The sequence below is a fragment of the Dromiciops gliroides genome, chromosome 5 (genome assembly GCF_019393635.1).
Source record: "Dromiciops gliroides isolate mDroGli1 chromosome 5, mDroGli1.pri, whole genome shotgun sequence".
Lineage (NCBI taxonomy): Eukaryota > Metazoa > Chordata > Mammalia > Microbiotheria > Microbiotheriidae > Dromiciops > Dromiciops gliroides.
Window position 1 is genome coordinate 319,300 of NC_057865.1, and position 17,010 is coordinate 336,309.

General features: G+C 51.2%; 1 protein-coding gene across 1 annotated transcript in view; it reads left to right on the forward strand.

The window, feature by feature from the left end:
* Positions 1-8,813, forward strand: part of COL1A2 (collagen type I alpha 2 chain) — a 30,811-nt gene extending 21,998 nt beyond the window's left edge. Inside the window, exons 38-52 of the mRNA XM_043967267.1 lie at positions 48-101; positions 600-653; positions 1,397-1,558; positions 1,740-1,847; positions 2,174-2,281; positions 3,756-3,809; positions 3,916-4,023; positions 4,146-4,199; positions 4,634-4,741; positions 5,156-5,209; positions 5,467-5,574; positions 6,103-6,361; positions 6,682-6,872; positions 7,410-7,652; positions 8,338-8,813. Of these exons, the coding sequence (XP_043823202.1) occupies positions 48-101; positions 600-653; positions 1,397-1,558; positions 1,740-1,847; positions 2,174-2,281; positions 3,756-3,809; positions 3,916-4,023; positions 4,146-4,199; positions 4,634-4,741; positions 5,156-5,209; positions 5,467-5,574; positions 6,103-6,361; positions 6,682-6,872; positions 7,410-7,652; positions 8,338-8,484 (1,812 nt within the window). The 3' untranslated portion in view covers positions 8,485-8,813. The remainder of the gene's footprint in view (positions 1-47; positions 102-599; positions 654-1,396; positions 1,559-1,739; positions 1,848-2,173; positions 2,282-3,755; positions 3,810-3,915; positions 4,024-4,145; positions 4,200-4,633; positions 4,742-5,155; positions 5,210-5,466; positions 5,575-6,102; positions 6,362-6,681; positions 6,873-7,409; positions 7,653-8,337) is intronic.
* The last annotated feature ends 8,197 nt before the right edge of the window (positions 8,814-17,010 follow it).

Consider the following 17,010-nt stretch of genomic DNA (forward strand, 5'->3'; position numbering starts at 1 on the left):
CCAGGGGCCCTCTGACCCTTGTTTTTCTTCCTCCTTTTCCCATCTAGGGTCCTAATGGCCCCCCTGGTCCTGTTGGAGGTCGTGGTGATGGTGGCCCCCCTGTAAGTCCTTGCAGTAAACTATGGTCCTCTGGTCTTGTAGATGCAGGTGATACTCTAGGGGGTTGAGACAGGGCATGGCACACCCTGCACATCTGGGCCCTGTTGTTGGCTCTGCAGCCTCCACGTGGGAATGGGCACCTGGGCTCACGCTCCTTCCTGCATCCCAGGTCCGGCAGACCTCCCGCTGCTTCTCTGTCCCTCATCAGGCTCCCCTTCTCCTGGGCATCTTGTGTCCCTCCCCCATTTCCCAACCTCTGGCTCACACCTGGGGCCCCAAAGGGCAGACAGCATTCCCTCAGTGCCCAGAGTGCTTTGGGCAGATTAGAAAGGGGGATATAGGTGGGAGAAGTCTTTGGGGAGCCCTCCAAAGGCAGCCTCAGGCACAAGTCAAGGGCACTTAGAGGATAATGCCCCAAGCCCCAGGCTCGATAAGAAGTGGTCATCATCCTTGACCCTGGGCTTGACCTTGGCCTTCCTTTTCATGCACTCGCTTCCTAGGGGGCGACTGGTTTCCCTGGTGCTGCTGGAAGAACTGGATCCCCTGGCCCTGCTGTGAGTAAATCCCTGCAAACTCCCAGAGAGCCGACGTGCCCACCTCGGCCCCATCCCCCTGGCCACCCCCAGCATAGCACAGAGCCTCACGATCTGCCAAGAAAGCCTGGCATAGAATCAGTTGGGGGGCAGGCTTTCACTCCTTATCAGGAGACACTGCCCCCCAAGCCCTGCTTGTTCAAAGGACAGTCAGAATCATTTGTCCATCAGATGTGTCCAAGCCTAGCAGCCTTGCCCCCTCCAGCCAGTTGACAGTGCCAGACCCGAGCTACTCAAGGAGCTAGTCCTGGGCAGAGGCAGTACAGTAAGGAGAGAGGAAGCCCATGCTGGCATTTCGGATGTGGGCCCCTCAGGAGATCCTGTGACTGCCACACTTGGCGCCTGGGTTATGGGCACAGCTGGAGGGGCCCCAGGCTTCCTCCTGGCCTGCTCTTGGCTGCAGCAGGCCAGTTGCCTCCTCTTCTCCGGGGTGGGGGTACAGGTCAGGACCCAGGCATTGCAGCAACCAGTGATTCCCCCCAGTCTTATTAGACAGCGAGTGCTCTGCTCCCCAGGGGAGCTCCCAAGGCTGAGGGAAGTCCCGAAAGTCCTCCCAGATTTCTCGGTGGGGTGCCCCATGGTCAGTTGGGTGACATTCACCTTCTCCTCTTTGCCTTGGCTCTCCCCCACCCCCACATGGGCCCCTCACACATGCGGTCCTGGGCTGGCTTGGGTAAGGAGTAACCACCTCTGCTTGACTTCAGGGTATCACGGGACCTCCCGGCCCCCCTGGTGCTTCCGGCAAAGAAGGTCCTCGTGGTCCTCGTGGTGACCAAGGTCCCATTGGCCGTGCTGGAGAGACAGGTGCTGTTGGCCCCCCTGGCTTTTCTGGAGAGAAGGGTCCTCCCGGAGAGTCTGGTGCCACTGTGAGTACCATCCCAGCATCCCCTGAAACGACACAAGGCAAGCACAAATCTCTGATGGGCTTGCTGGCCACCTAAGAATAGAAGGGGCTGTTTGTGGAAAGAGCCGCCGCCCAGGGACGCAGGCTCTGGATGGTGGCCTTGGCTCCCAGCTGCAGCACTCAGCACCCTTTCTTTTCTCCAGGGTCCCCCCGGCTCCTCAGGTCCCCAAGGTCTTCTCGGTGCTCCTGGTATTCTCGGTCTGCCTGGCTCCAGAGGAGAGCGTGGTCTTCCTGGGATCTCTGGCTCCCTGGTGAGTAATGGCTGAATGACGGTGACTGAGATGGAGGTAGTGGCAGAAGGGTTGATCTGCTGCCTCCCTCCCTGCTGGCCGACATTACAGTGTAAGACACGAGGGGGCATCGGGCCCACAGAAGCCGAATCCATCCCCAGTTCCAGTGTGCGCTTGCCCCAGAATTCAGAGAAGCCCCGTCCACTCCTAAGTTATTGGTCAATGACACTCTCCTCGCTGCTGCCAGCCCTGTGCCCAGCTGCACTTCCTGTCAGGGGCCCCTCACCATCACTGAAAGGGCCGTGTTGTTGCTCGAGAATTCACGATGTGCTCTTCTGCCTTTGCAGGGTGAGCCTGGGCCTCTTGGCATTGCTGGTCCTCCGGGTGCTCGAGGGCCCCCTGGTGCCGTAGGTAGCCCTGGTGTCAATGGTGCTCCTGGTGAAGCCGGTCGTGATGTAAGTCAGGGGCCAGGGAGGCTCCAGCAGGGGGACAAAGCAATGTTCTGGCATGCTGGTGGGGTGGCGCGGGCAGGCTGGGTGCTCTGGTGCTGCATCTGAAGGGGATCTGTCTGGCCCATGAGGAGCAGAATAGTGTGGGGTCCCTAAAACATCCCCACAGGAGCTCCCCAGGCCACCCTCAGGAGGGCCACGGAGGAGGGAGCGGCAGATAATCCCTCCCTCTCTGCCGGCCCCCTTGCCATAGCGTTGTGGTCACTGCTGATGCCATGGTGAGGTGAGGACAAGTGATGGGCAGGACGGTGTCCAGAACAGGGCAGTGGGGGGGAGGACAGCCAGGGCTGATGCATGGAAAGCGACTGAGTGAACAGGCAGTGCTAGGCCTAGGCAAGGATGGCCGCCGAGGGGACAGAAGGAAGAGCAGCACGTGCTGGGTGCAGGGAGGCCGGCTGAGGCCTGGGGTCAAGAAGGGGTCTGTGGGGAAGAGAGCTGGGCAGAGGAACAAGGCCTGGCCTGGCTGGTTCACTGGGGCCCACGTGAGGCGAGGAGAGAGTCTTGTCCGAGGGAAGGCCCGACATTGGCTGTGACCTTGACTCTTTGCAGTCAGAGGTCCAGGAGAGAGAAGCCTGGAGTTGGGATCAACTAAGCTCGAACCCACTTCCAACACTGGGGAATGGCTCCGGACTTTGCTTTCCCTGTGGCTAGAAGGAGCAGGTCCCTTTGAGCACTCACTCTGGGAACCCGTGGACCCTAGAACCTGAGGCTGTCTGCACGTGGTGGGGGCAGCAGCCCGCCATCCCTGAACCCCTCCTTTGGTAGATGGGGGGAGCCAGAGCCCAGCCTCAAACTCAAGCTTTTTGACCCCGGGTCCTGGTTTGCTGTGTCGTCTATAGTAGAAACAGACTTGGTCTGGGCCTTTGGGAAGTAACTGGGCCAGTGAAAGGGAGGAGTCAGGTCCAGACCCTGGGCTGAGTCTCTGCCCTGGAGAAGGCAAGGCAGGGCAGAGTGGTGGCCAGGGAGAGGCACTCTGGTCCAGAAAATTGCAGGGACAGTGACCAGTCCTATCCAGGCACAGTGGTGGCTGATTTGATTGTGGTTCCAGAACTGGATGGGGGTGGGAAGGAAAGGGCCTTCAAAAGGTCTTGGGGGGGTTAGCAGTTAGAGTCTTTTTAAGGTTCACAAATCACTTGAGGAACATTATCTTATCCTCAACCATCCTGGAAGTTCAGTGCAATTACTATCCCCATCTTTCAGATGAGGAAACTGAGGCAGGAAGCAGTGAAGTGACCTGCCCAGGGTCACACAGCTAGCAAGTATCTGAGGCTGGATTCTAACTCGAGTCTTCCTGACTTCAGGTCCAAAGCTCCATTCACAAGGTCTTTGCTTAACAAAGTCCTAGGAACCCTTAAATTGTTTTTATAGATAAAGGTGCCTTCCCCACTAAGGATCTCCACTCTTTGTTGTATCTTCACAGGGTAACCCTGGCAACGATGGTCCCCCGGGCCGAGACGGTCTCGCTGGTCACAAGGTAGGTCTTTCTCTTCAGTATTGCCTTTGACTGCCTCGGAAATCTCCAGACACTCCGTGACCGTTCACAAATGGTCAGTACTGAGTGTCCCTTTTCCCCCCTATAGGGAGAGCGCGGCTACCCCGGCAATCCTGGTGCTGTTGGTAATGCTGGTGCTCCCGGCCCTCATGGGACGGTGGGTCCTGCTGGCAAACCTGGAAACCGAGGTGAACCGGTGAGTGACTGTCATCCAGTCGGCTGCCCACTCAGAACCTTCCTTTGTCTGACCTGTGTCCTCACCAGGTATCCCGGCCAAGGCTACGAGTAACCCTTGTCTTTTGTCCTTCTGTTCGGTAGGGTCCTGCTGGCTCAGTGGGTCCTGTCGGCCCCTTCGGTGCAAGAGGCCCCAGTGTAAGTATTTTGGAAGACTTTGTTGGGGACTAACATTCATCCAGAAAACCTGTCTGGGCCTTTAAAAAACAATCCTCTCGGCTTCCATACCCGTGTCTTCTTATCTCTCCACCCGGGCTCCAAGGAGTCATGAAGATGCATTGGCAGCAGTGGCTGTCAGGCCTGCATGCCCGCTACGGGCTCTCTGCCCTGGGCTTATTCCCCTCATTTTACAGATGAGAAAAGAGAGATGCAGGGAGGTGTGTCTTAGGGCACTCCTGCTGCCAACAGCTCTGGCCACTATACCACACTGCCTCTTTGCATTAGGGAGATGCCAGAACCTTCTCTAAGTCCACCCTCATTTCTTCTTGAGACATTTCTCAAGACTGGCAGCAGAACTATAGAGAGAGCAGGATCTCATTCGTCTTTCACACTTCTTTCTCTTCATTGGCCAGGGTCCCCAAGGTCCTCGAGGTGACAAGGGAGAACCTGGAGAGAAAGGACCAAGAGGATTGAATGGCTTCAAAGGGCACAATGGATTTCAAGGCCTTCCCGGCATCTCCGTAAGTCGGCCCCACAAGGCCCAGCCCCCTCCAGCCAAGGACATGCAGCCGGCCAAAGAGTGACCAGGAGCCTCGTCCCCACGTCCAAAGAAGGCAGCTCATAAATGGAATATCAGGCTGAATTCCAGGCGGGCTGGAGGGGAAAAGACCCACTTCCTACTTTCCCATTCATTAGAACCTTGCTTGACTTCTTGCCTGGCCACTGTCTTTTTTTTTTTTTTTTTTTTTTGGTGGGCCATGGGGGTTAAGTGACTTGCCCAGGGTCACACAGCTAGTAATTGTAAAGTGTCTGAGGCTGGATCCGAACTCAGGCTCTCCTGAATCCAGGGCCGGTGCTCCATCCACTGTGCCACCTAGCTGCCCCCTGGCCACTGTCTTTTCAATAACTCCAGAATTCCTTTCCTTTCCCCACAGGGACAACACGGTGACCAAGGTGCTCCAGGCTCAGTTGGCCCTGCCGGCCCCAGGGTGAGTGAATCGGAGCCAAGGGCTGCCTCCTCTGGAACCCAGGGACAGTGCGTCCTCAGCTGTCAGTCAGGGCTCCAGCCTTCCTCCAGCCTTCCTCCAGGGAGAGCGAGGGGAGGAGGGGGAGGGGCAGGGGAGGAGGAGAAAGAAGAGAAAGGTGCTCTCTGGCCTCTCTGGCCTGCCTAACCCCGGAATTCCCCCAAGCTCCCTCTGTCATTGCACATTTTTGGTCACTGGGAACCATTTTCTTCTTTTTCCAGGGTCCTGCGGGTCCTTCTGGCCCTGTTGGCAAAGACGGTCGCCCTGGACACGCAGGTGCTGTTGGGCCTGCTGGCCAACGTGGTTCTCAAGGCAGTCAAGGCCCTGCTGTAAGTGAACTGGAAAGGCAACGTTCCTGACCTGAATTCACCTTCCCACAGGCCAAAACCAGCCACAGGATAAGAACGGTCCTGCGTCAGGGCCTGTTACTTCAGACAGTGAAATCCCGGAGCTGGAACCTTGAGAGCTGTCTGGCCTCGCCCCGCTCTAGGGAACGTAGGCAGCATTATTCCCATTTTAAAGACAAAGCCAGTAAGGCCCAGGGATGCTGAGGTAGAAGTGCCTAAGGTTCCTGAGTGCAGGACATTTATTCCAACTCTTTGGAGTTTATGGAGACTCTAACAGACCCTGAGATTGGCAGCCTCTGACGACCTTCTCCATTGCATCTTCCTTGATGGTTTTTCTCTTTCCTTAGTTTCCAGCCCTCTTGGGAGTAAGGTTTGAATGTCAGAAGTGTCCGGGAGATGCCACGGGGTGCTTGTTAGAGTGGGCAGAGTGGTTTGCTTGCTGCCTGTGCTGGAATATGCCGTGATAGGTGCCCCTTCCTCCTTCCTGACCTCTCCCCTCAACCTCCGCAGGGTCCCCCTGGCCCCCCTGGCCTGCCTGGTCCCCCTGGCCCAAGTGGCGGTGGCTATGATTTTGGTTACGAAGGCGATTTCTACCGGGCTGACCAGCCTCGCACCCAGGCTTCCCTCAGACCTAAGGACTATGAAGTGGATGCTACTCTGAAGTCTCTCAACAACCAAATTGAGACCATCCTCAGCCCAGAAGGTTCCAAGAAGAACCCTGCTCGTACCTGCCGGGACCTGAGACTCAGCCACCCCGAATGGAGCAGTGGTATGTGGGCCCCTGGCCCAGCCCCATTCCCTCCCCTACCCCTTGACTGATGTGGAGAGGACCTGCCTCCCCTGCATTCCCAACACTTGCTTCAGGCATCTCTTGGATGCTTAACAATGGTTGCCCTCTGTAGGACCCTCCAAAGCTTGCAGCCTGACCATTGTGTCACAGAGGGATCCCAGCTCCCAAGGCCACAGTCATAACATGGGCAGGGTGAAACCAGACATCACCCCAGCCCGGTTCTGTCCGTACCTTGGCCCCCAGGCATGCCACCATCGCTAGGGTGCAATCATACCTCATCTTGTTTTTTCCTATGGCAGGGTTCTACTGGATTGACCCCAATCAGGGCTGCACCATGGACGCCATCAAAGTATATTGTGACTTCTCCACTGGGGAGACCTGCATCCGAGCCCAGCCCGAGAACATCCCTGCCAAGGCCTGGTACAATAACAGGAATCCCAAGGTCAAGAAGCACGTGTGGTTTGGGGAGACACTCAATGGTGGCACCCAGGTGAGACACTGCCCCCAACCCCCTCGCTTCCGTTGCCATTGAAGCTCATCCTCTCTAAAGGGTCACCTGAGCTGGAGTGACACGGGCTCTGGCACCCACACAAATCAAGCCTCAGTGCACCCATTCCAAGGTCTTGGGGTCTGCTTCCCCCAGGGCATGAGCCCCTGTGTAGATCAGTGTGGAAGGGGATTGACCAATTTAAAGTTCCTGGTCAGCAGACTTTTCAGAACTCCATTTAGCCTGGCACCCTGAGGTGTGCCCAGGAGATGAGGGGGTCCCTCTTCTGAGACCCCTGCTCCTAGACAGCTCCCAGGCCCACAGCAGTCTCCTACCAAAAGCAAGTTCTGCTCATGGTTACAATGCCCCAGCAGGCTCGGGAGGAAGTCTCCCTGGTCCCTTCTCGGAAGGGTCCCTTCTGAGCTAGCCCCTCCTCCCTTGAGTCTCCTTCCAGCCCTCAAGCTGAGCTTGAGGGGCCACTACCAATGAATCCATCGAGCAGCATTGGCCCTTAACTGGACTCTTGCCCTTGTCTCTTAGTTTGAATACAACACAGAAGGTGTAACTTCAAAGGACATGGCCACACAACTGGCCTTCATGCGCCTGCTGGCCAACCATGCCTCTCAGAACATCACCTACCACTGCAAGAACAGTGTGGCTTACATGGACGCCGAGAGTGGCTCTCTGAAGAAGGCCGTCATCCTGCAGGGCTCCAATGACGTAGAGCTCACTGCCGAAGGCAACAGCCGCTTCACCTTTACTGTCCTGGAAGACGGCTGCTCAGTAAGTGACCTCCCTCATGGCAGAGTTGGCCACCAAAGGCTCACCTCAGCCTCTGGTCCTCTCCCACCAGGCTGGGACTGAGCCGCAGAATTGAGGGCTAGAGTCGGAATTAGAGCAGGCGTCTTCTTGATCCCGCTGCCCAGATGATGATGGGGTTCTCTGAGCCATGGCTCCTCTTGGACAGCAGCCAAAGTGGGGGGCTTAGATAACCACGGCAGCCTGTGGAAGCCTAGGGACCCTTTCTCAGACAAAACAATTTAAAATGGGATCATGCGTAACTGAAAGAAATGCTATTTCAGTGAGGGGTCACCGAAAAGAAAGGTGCCATTTTCCCCCATTCAGGTCACAGATCCCCTAAACTCTACACCTTGACTCCTGGGTTGGATTAGGGTTACCCTACATCCCTCATCTCTGGGCACCCCCGATTAAGAAACCCTGCTGTAGCAAAGCATTTGGGGCATTGACTCTCATGGCAGAAAAAGAGCCCTTAGCTGCAATTAGCTCTAAAACAGGGGGCCTTTCACTGACCCCGAAGTTCCTGGGGGTGAACAAACCCCATTTATTATCATGGGGCTCTCTTGGCAGGGGTGGGGCCATTCTAAGACATCATTCCTGCAGGTACTCGGCCCAGGTCACCCCCCAGAACAACAGCACTGACTTCCTTTTCTTCTTCTTCTTGACACAGAGAAAGACCAATGAGTGGGGAAAGACTGTCATCGAATACAAGACCAACAAGCCCTCGCGCTTGCCCTTCCTTGACATCGCACCTTTGGACATTGGCGATGCAGACCAAGAATTCCGTTTGGACATTGGCCCAGTCTGTTTCAAATGAATGAACTCAATCTAAATTTAAGAAAATGAAAAGAGAAAAAAAAGACAACCAAAAAGTGTTCTCTCTTTACCATTTCTTCCTTCCTTTTTTGTACTGAGATCTGATTCCTTCTGTTTCTTCTGCTTAAACTCTGGGCAAAAGAGGCAGGGTCAGGACTATTGGAGCACCGTGCAATGCAGTTTAATACAGGTCCCTAATCCCCGCCCCCTCCCTAAAGGACTTGGAAGTGTCTCAACATCCTAACACCTTGTTGTGGGAAAGGTCAACTTTTGTAAAGAACAGAAACCAAAAAAGAAAAGAAAAAATAAAAACCATAAACGTTTGCACCACTTGTGGCTTCTGAGTATCTTCCACAGGGGGAAGTTTAAAAACTGAACTTCCAAAGGTGTAACCTACCTCAAGCACCTCCACGAAGGTGTGCTCCCCATCACCAGGTGCTGGGCAGGGGGGCTCTTCTCCTCCCTCAAACCCCAAGGTGCTAGTTATATGCATGTTAGAGTGTGTTTACAATACTTGAAGACTGTCGGTGGTGCTAACAGACCCTGGAAGCCGCTCTCTGCACTGTTGCTCCATCCTGCTCTGGCCAGCTTGGGGGAGGGGGCAGTTTCCATCCACTCCCCCTCCCCTGGTAAAGCAGGCAGCTCTTTTGCCCACCTTTGTCCTCGTCCAATGTTCCAGTGCTCACCCTTTCCCAGGCTCACACTCATCCTCATCAATGGGTCCAAAGAAGCCTCATTCTCGAGCAAGACAAGAAAATGAAATTGTGCCTATTTTGTATATGTGAGATGTTTAAATAAATTGTGAAAAAAATGAAATAAAGCATGTCCAATGTTCCAAAAGAAACCACTGAATGAGTAAACTTCCTTGCTTCAATGCCCTTGTGGACGCAGGCACCAACCAGCTACCGTGTTCTCTTGGTGCCTGGCATTAGACAATGCAGGGTGGTGCCTGTCATCGCCCACCCCAGGGCCTCCAGCAGACACCAGCAGATGAAGTCAAAGGTTTGCTGGAGCAGGGGAGCCTCCACATGGAGCTGCCCAGAGACCCAGGAACAGACATGGCTCCCAGTGTTCAAGCCCGCTCTGGGAAAAGTGAGGCAACTTTCCTCAGCAGTGGGACAAAGAAGCTTGGCTTCCTGGCCTTAGACTCTTCTCCCTGATCAAAGGATTGGCCCTTGCTGGCGGGGTGAGGGTTGGGAGAGGGGTCAGGTGCCAATAAATGAGGCAATAAATAGGAGGTTCTTTGCAAGCCTAAGTTGCTACCAGACAGTAGGCTCTCATCATATTCCTTTTTTTTTTTTTTGGTGAGGCAATTGGGGTTAAGTGACTTGCCCAGGGTCACACAGCTAGTAAGTCTGAGGCAGAATTGGAGCTCAGGTCTTCCTGACTCCAGGCCCAGTGCTCCATCCACTGAACCACCTAGCTGCTCCTTCAGGTCCTACCCTAACCTGAATTCAAGCTTATCACCAAGTAAAGACATACATGAGATTTGGACATAGCATTTGATGACTGATGGCTCTCCCCAGTTTGGCATACTGCCCTCCCTGCACCCCCTCTTCCCCTCTCCTGTCTGACCCAACAGCCAGGGGCCAGATGATCCATGAAGCCTACTCAGATTACTCCCCTCCTTCAGAAATGATCTCTCTGCCCTTACACACATTCATACACATCTCATGTACATATGCACATGGAACTCACCTATATACAACACACATACCCCCCCCACCTCCCACATGCACTTCATCTACAACCACTCATACGAACCTCATACACACCATACACGTACATCTACATAGTTCCAGACTCCCCACGCAGTCGCCTTTGCTGGTCTCATCAGTTCCCGTGGTCCAGTGATCTTTATGCTGATGATTCTCAGGCCAATGTACCCAGCTGTAGCCTCTCTCCCACACATTGGAACTTCCAACTGCTCTTTGAATATTTCAAAACTAGAAGTCCCATCAACATTTTAAACTCAACTTGTCCAAAAATGAACTTATCTTTGCCCCCAACCTTCCCCTCTTCTTACCTTCCCTATTACCATAGAGGGTACCCCCATCCTCCCAGTCCCCCAGACTTACAACCCAGGTATCATCTCCAATTCTTTCCTTGACCTCACTCCTGTGTCCCTTCTATTGTTCCCCAGGGGGCCTCAGGGAGGCTGTGTGCACCATCATCCTACTTCTCTTTCATGTGGCTGGGTTCTGTCTAGCCCACTTTATTAATCCCCAAATACAGATCTGGACAGGGTATTTTACTGGAACAGAGCATTTCCCACTGACTCCATTGATGCAGAGGCAGCTCACCACACTCAGATCAACATTTACCTAATACTAACAGACAAGCTAAAAGCAGTGCTTAGCACAGTTAAGGCACTTAGTAGGTGCTTAATAATTGCTGATTAAGAGCTGGGGATTCCTGGCACCTTCCTCCCCTCCCGCTCTTTCAGGCACCAAAACGTTAGAGGTACCAAGGAATGAGGGTCTTTGTGAGATCTGCTTGCTCCTTCTGTAAAAGGGAGCAGCTAGGATACTGTCCGGACTGACTGGACAGCATCAGGGTGGGAGGGGGTCATTCATCTGCTCCATGTTAACTCCGGGCAAATCTCTATGCCAGGTATCAGAATGACAGAGCTGTTCCACTCCTGTACTGAGGATCAAAAGGCAGATAGCCCTGGAAGATGACAAAGTCTGTGGGCTGCTGCAGAGAGCTGTCCCAGGAACGGGACCTCCCCTTTCACAAACACAGTCCGGTTTGTCTAGATAGTTTCCCTCCCCGCCTCCCCCCAGGCAAAGTCAAGGCAATCAGGGTGCACAGAGCCTCCTCTGGACTCCTCACTCTCCTTCTTTCCTGCCACGTCCCCAGAGGTCTGACCATTCAGGTGGTGACTTCAGAAGGGTCACAGAACAGGACCATTCAGTAACACCCCATGAATCTTTAGTCATCTGCGTGCTAATGACTGAATATGAACAATAAGTATGAGACACCCAAGGACAAAAATGCAAGAGTCCTTTTCCTCAGAAAGCTTATATTCTATCCAGGGAGATGTAATGATTGGAATGACGCCACCTACTGGAGACTTGCTGTGGAAAGCTCCACCATGAGGAAAATGCCTCAGAGGCATTGTGGCTTTTCCTTGGCGTCAGGAAATGACGTTTGCTCATGGGTGCTGTCTATCAAGGCTACCAGCCAATCAACTTGAGGAGCCTCCTATGGTCTGGGAGGAGACAGGAAGGAGGAAAGGGAGCCTGCGCAGAGAGCGCTGGCCTTTTTTGGCTTCCTGACTTGATGCTGGTGGCAGCAGAGGACTTCACAGGAAATTTGAGGAAAGATAGGAATGCCAGGCTGTTAGAATTCTGTTCTCAATCTTTTTCTTTCTATTTTCCAATAAACCCTTAAAAACCTAAACTCGTTTTATCAGTGACTTTTAGTCAGTTTCCCCCAAACTGGGGGAACAGATTAGAATCCACATTTAGAATCTTAAATTACACAGAGACAACACAGATATAAGTATAACGGGAGCAAGGGAGGAAGAGGGAGAATAAGTTTTCTAAGGTTGGAAGAGAGTGTTTGGAATGGATTGGCAAAGAGCTCTCTCCAATAAATAAAGAATAATTGAAAAAAAGGAATAAAGAGGATGATTGTGAGGACAATCTGCTAGAAAAAACTGGAGAAGATGGGATCCTAGATCTTTGTCAGAAATTGTGGTCAAGGGAGGCAGCTAAGTGGCACAGTGGATAAAGCACTGGCCCTGGATTTAGGAGGACCTGAGTTCAAATCCGGCCCCAAACACTTGAGACTCACTACCTGTGTGACCCTGGGCAAGTCACTTAACCCTCATTGCCCTGCCAAAAGAGAGAGGGAGGGAGGGAGGGAGGGATTGTGGTCAAGAAACAGAGAAAGAAGGATGACTTCGAGAGATTGAGAGATGATGGTAAATGATAAAAGGGGGAGGAAGAAGTACATGATGTCTTTCTCAGTCAAGTATGGTGAGCTCTTTGGGGAGGGGGTGCGGTGCTGCGGATGCTTGTTGCTATGGAGAGTCAAGTGGTCACATCTACTGTTCTTTTAGCTCTGTATCAGCTCACATAGCACTTCCTATGTTTCTCAGATTTACTTTGTCATTAATATCATCTAACTAGAAACCAGAAAGGCAATAATTCTAACCAGTTCTTGAAGCTGAGTCAATGTCAGTCAATCATAAGCCTCTTCCAGGTTTCCAAACAGGTTCCTATTCTCTGTCCATGTCATCCTTAGCTTCTGTGTCCGCCAACAAAAGTGTTTTAGGGTCTTTTGGTTTCCACACTATGGTATAAAAGTATTTCCATCAGTTCTTTTGTCTTTTTTTCCCCCCAACCACAACCCATGTTTCTGGCATCAAGAGCAGTTTAAATCACTCAGATGGTGGCTTAAGTATGATCCTCACATTGTTCAATCACAACTTGGCTCCTGGTGGTTAAAATAAATTTCATTCTTTGTGATATTCCTCCGTGTCAAATGCATCCATCATGTCTGCCCTGGCAAGGTCTTTTCTTGAGCCTCTGGAACAGATGTCAGCACCCAACCTACAATTATTTTCATGATAACCCTTTTAAAAAGTTATGAGCATAGCAATGCACAGTGACCAACTGTCTCATGAAATGTTTCCTGTTGCCTTGTGCACAAAAGTAAGACCAATATCGCTAATGTCTTTATTTGTTTCTCTAACCCAAACACCCTGCACTGTCCCTGGCAAATAAGTGCTTAATTAATGCTTGTTGAGTAATCCATTCTTTTTTTTTGGTGGAGCAATTGGGGTTAAGTGATTTGCCCAGGGTCACACAGCTAGTCAGTGTTAAGTGTGTGAGGTCGGATTTGAACCCAGGTACTCCTGACTCCAGGGCCGGTGCTCTATCCACTGCGCCACCTAGCTGCCCCTGAGTAATCCATTCTTACTGAGGCAGCTAGGTTGTGCAATGGCTAGAGCAAAATCAAATCTAGCTCTAGGTACTTAGTAGTAGCCATGTGACCCTGAGCAAGTCATTTAACCTATTTAGGTCAGTTTTCTCAAGTGTAAAATGGGAATAATAATGGTACCTCCCCCATAGGGTTTTTAGTGAGGATCAAATGAGCACAGTGCCAGCATACAGTTGGTGCTTAATAAATGTTTCCTTCCCTTTTTCTTCTATCTCCCTAGTAGCCTAAGGTACTTTATTTCCCCATTGCCTGGTCCTACTGATGATTCCTACAGGGCTTGTAATCTACTAAAACAAACAAAAAACAGATCTTTTTCAGACAAACTTCTGTTAGCTCTACTTCCCTGATCTTGAGTTTGTGGAGTAGATTTGACTAGCATGTCAATTTCTTAGTTAAAACTAGTTCATGCTGTGGCTTCAATGAGGAAGTCGATATTATCCTTCACTCAGGGAGGGGTCTCAGTGGGTGTTCCATGGGTTTAGTCCATTGATTCCTGGACTTTGCTTTTGGATCTGTGTTTTTGCAGGATGTTTACCCCACGAGTCATAGGAACTCAGATGTGGCTTCCTCAGCTACCCTAGGCTCGCCAAACCTGGGGGGGGGGGGCGGGGGTGGAGGTCAACAATGGGCACAATTTTTAGTTCAGAACCTATTTCACTCAATGGAAATCAATGTACTTGATAGGCACCTTCTGCTCCATATCTGGTCTGACTTGAGACCCAAGCACAGCCCCCAAGCCCCAAGTCACATAGGGTGCTGGTAAGTCAAGTGAGGGGTAGACTGGTTTGTCTGGGAGGGAAAGCAGAGATATCTCTCAGTCCTTTCACTGGAAGGCTGAATTCAAGATGTTCAAAGGACAGGAAGTACAGAAAGGCCTTTGTCTAGGAAACAAAAGAGTTTGAGGAGAACAGGAACTTCTGGCTGAACCCATCCTTGAATGGAGACCAGACCTGCCTGTGGGGAAAATAAACACCATGCTAGTGTCAAAGAAAAAGCAGAGTCTGAGTTCCAACAAAGCAAACCAAAAAGATGAAGCTTTTGGGAGACCAGAATGACCGGAAAACATCCTGATTGGATCAAGCCAAAGATGGAACAGGCCTCCGCTTGTACGAAAATATTTACAGCAGCTTTTCTTGTGGTGACAAAGAACTGGAAAGTAAATGAACGCCCATCAACTGAGGAATGGCTAAACAAGTTGTGGTATATGATGGTAATGGAATACTCTTGTGCTAAAAGAAATGATGAGCTGGATGACTTCAGAAAAAACCTGGGAAGACTTTTATGAATTGATGCAAAATGAAATGAGCAGAACCAGGACATTGTACAGGGTAACGGCAATATTGTATGATGATCAACTGTGAATGACTCAGCTCTTCTCGGCAATACAGTGATCCAAGACAATTCCACAGGATGATGAAAAATGCTATCCGTCCTCAGAGGAAGAATTGATGGAGTCTGAATGCAGATCAAAATATACTATTTTTCACTTTTTGTATTTTTTTAGGTTTTTTGGCCTGTTTTCTTTCACAACATGACTAACGTGGAAATGTTTTGCATGATTGCACATGTATAACATATCAAATTGCTTACCAACTCAGGAACGAGGGGAGAGAAAGAGGGAGAGAGAGAATTAGGACTCAAAATGTTTTTAATTGTGAAAAAAATTTACATGCAATTGGGAAAATAACAAAATATTATTTAAAAAGAAAAAAAAGGGGCCAGTCCTCCCTCACCTCTCCTTATCCCTTCTCCCTCCCACTGCCTTGGTACTTTTCTTATCTTTTCTAACATGCCTGGTTCTGAGGTGGGAGGAAGGATCCTCTCTGTTGCCCTCCCTTAGTTGGACCAGTCTTCTTCCATCCTGGCAAGGGTTCCTAGGCTAGGAGAAGCTGGAGGTTGCCTGTAGGGGGTTCTGAGACAGGTGCAAAGGAGCTAGACACTGAGAAAAGGGGAGTCCTTAAATCCCATATTATCCAGATCCTCTGCCCCTCCCCAGTTTGTCATGATAAGGTGACCTGACAATACATCCTTCTCAAAAATTCCAAACCCTCACTCACCCTTTTTATTACCCGAGTCAAGAATCTTGGAATTACAGCCTGGCTTGTCCCAGAGGCTCTCATCTCGTCATTTCATAGCTCACTGCCCATTATGGAAAGGCTGTAGTACAGGCAGGAATGTTGTACCTAAAGACTGGAGTTCAGGCCCTTTTCTTACTTCATCTTTAAAAGAGGGAGTGGTAGGTGCTTGGGTCCCTGAAGCCTGCTGCATCTAGATAAGGAGATGGGGTCCAGCTGTCCAGCATACCCTGGGGTCTCCTTCAATGGCCCATACCAACCTATCCTCAAGTGCAGATCCCACTGAGTCATTGGCTTTCTCAATAAATCCCAGTGCCCCTGGTTGCCTTCTGGATGAAACAGAAACTCTGGGTTACCTTTTAAACCCTTTCACAACCAAGCCCTAACTTGTCTTTTCTGCCTGTGGTTTCCCTCTCGTGCTGCGTGATTCAGCCAAACCAGCCTTTTCTCTAGTCCCTACACATGGCACTGAGCCTTTCATCACCATGCCTACGGAACCTCTTATCAGCAAGTTTGCTAATGGGAAATGTAGTCTCCCCAGTTGAATGGAAGAACTCAAGGATCATGGGAGGCACTGATGGGGTTGGAATGGTCCAAGTGCTAAGTGTGAGGACACCTTATGGTGGGGAGTCAGATACTAGCCCTGCATAGTGCTAGCTGTCATCTCTCACCCAGGCTGCCATGTTGTCTGTGAATATATGGTCCTTCCATTTCTTCTGTTTCTGCCCTGTCTGTTCTTTCCTCGTTTTAGGGGAAGGCATATTGGAGATGAAATACTGAGTTTTGAGTTTTCAAGAGTCACCAGAAGCCCAGTGATCAGAGTCCATGTCTGAGGCTTCAGTAGCCACTGCAGCCAAACCAGAGGCCAGGCCAAGTCCAAGGAGCAACCTATTTGACCCCACCCAGCATTAAATCCATTTGGCAGCTGAGACACCACACCCTACAATTTGGCAGAAGAAATGTTCACAGCAACTGGTTGACATTTGATTCACTTTCCCCAGGTAGTGGTCATGGAAAGTGTACTCCACTCAGGAAGAGGTGTTGGTACTCCTCTTGCTGTGTCTTCCTTTGTAAAAGGTCATAGATGTCAATGGCTAATTGATAATATGAAGGAGATAGCAACTGGTTAGTGATACTGGGGAGACACTAACTGGAATTGTCAAATATTGGGATGCTGATCAGGAGATTCCTATTAATGAGGGAAGTAGACCAGATGGTAGCTCAAGTCATAGTAGAAGGAAATTCCCCTTCCCTTGGGGTACTCCTAGATGTGGAAGGGATAATCAGCAAAGCTTGGGGGGCCCTGTCTGTTGGTGTGAGTAGAAAAGTGTATATATAGACTACGTGGGTAGTCCCTGTGCTGTGATCTCCCTCTGTATCAGAAGATCTACAGCATGCAGTCTGCCCCTCCATTCTGGTTGAGAGGTCCATCGAAAACTCCCAGAACCCCTGCACATGCTCTGAATCAGGGGCAGGGCATCTCGGTGACACAGCCGGGA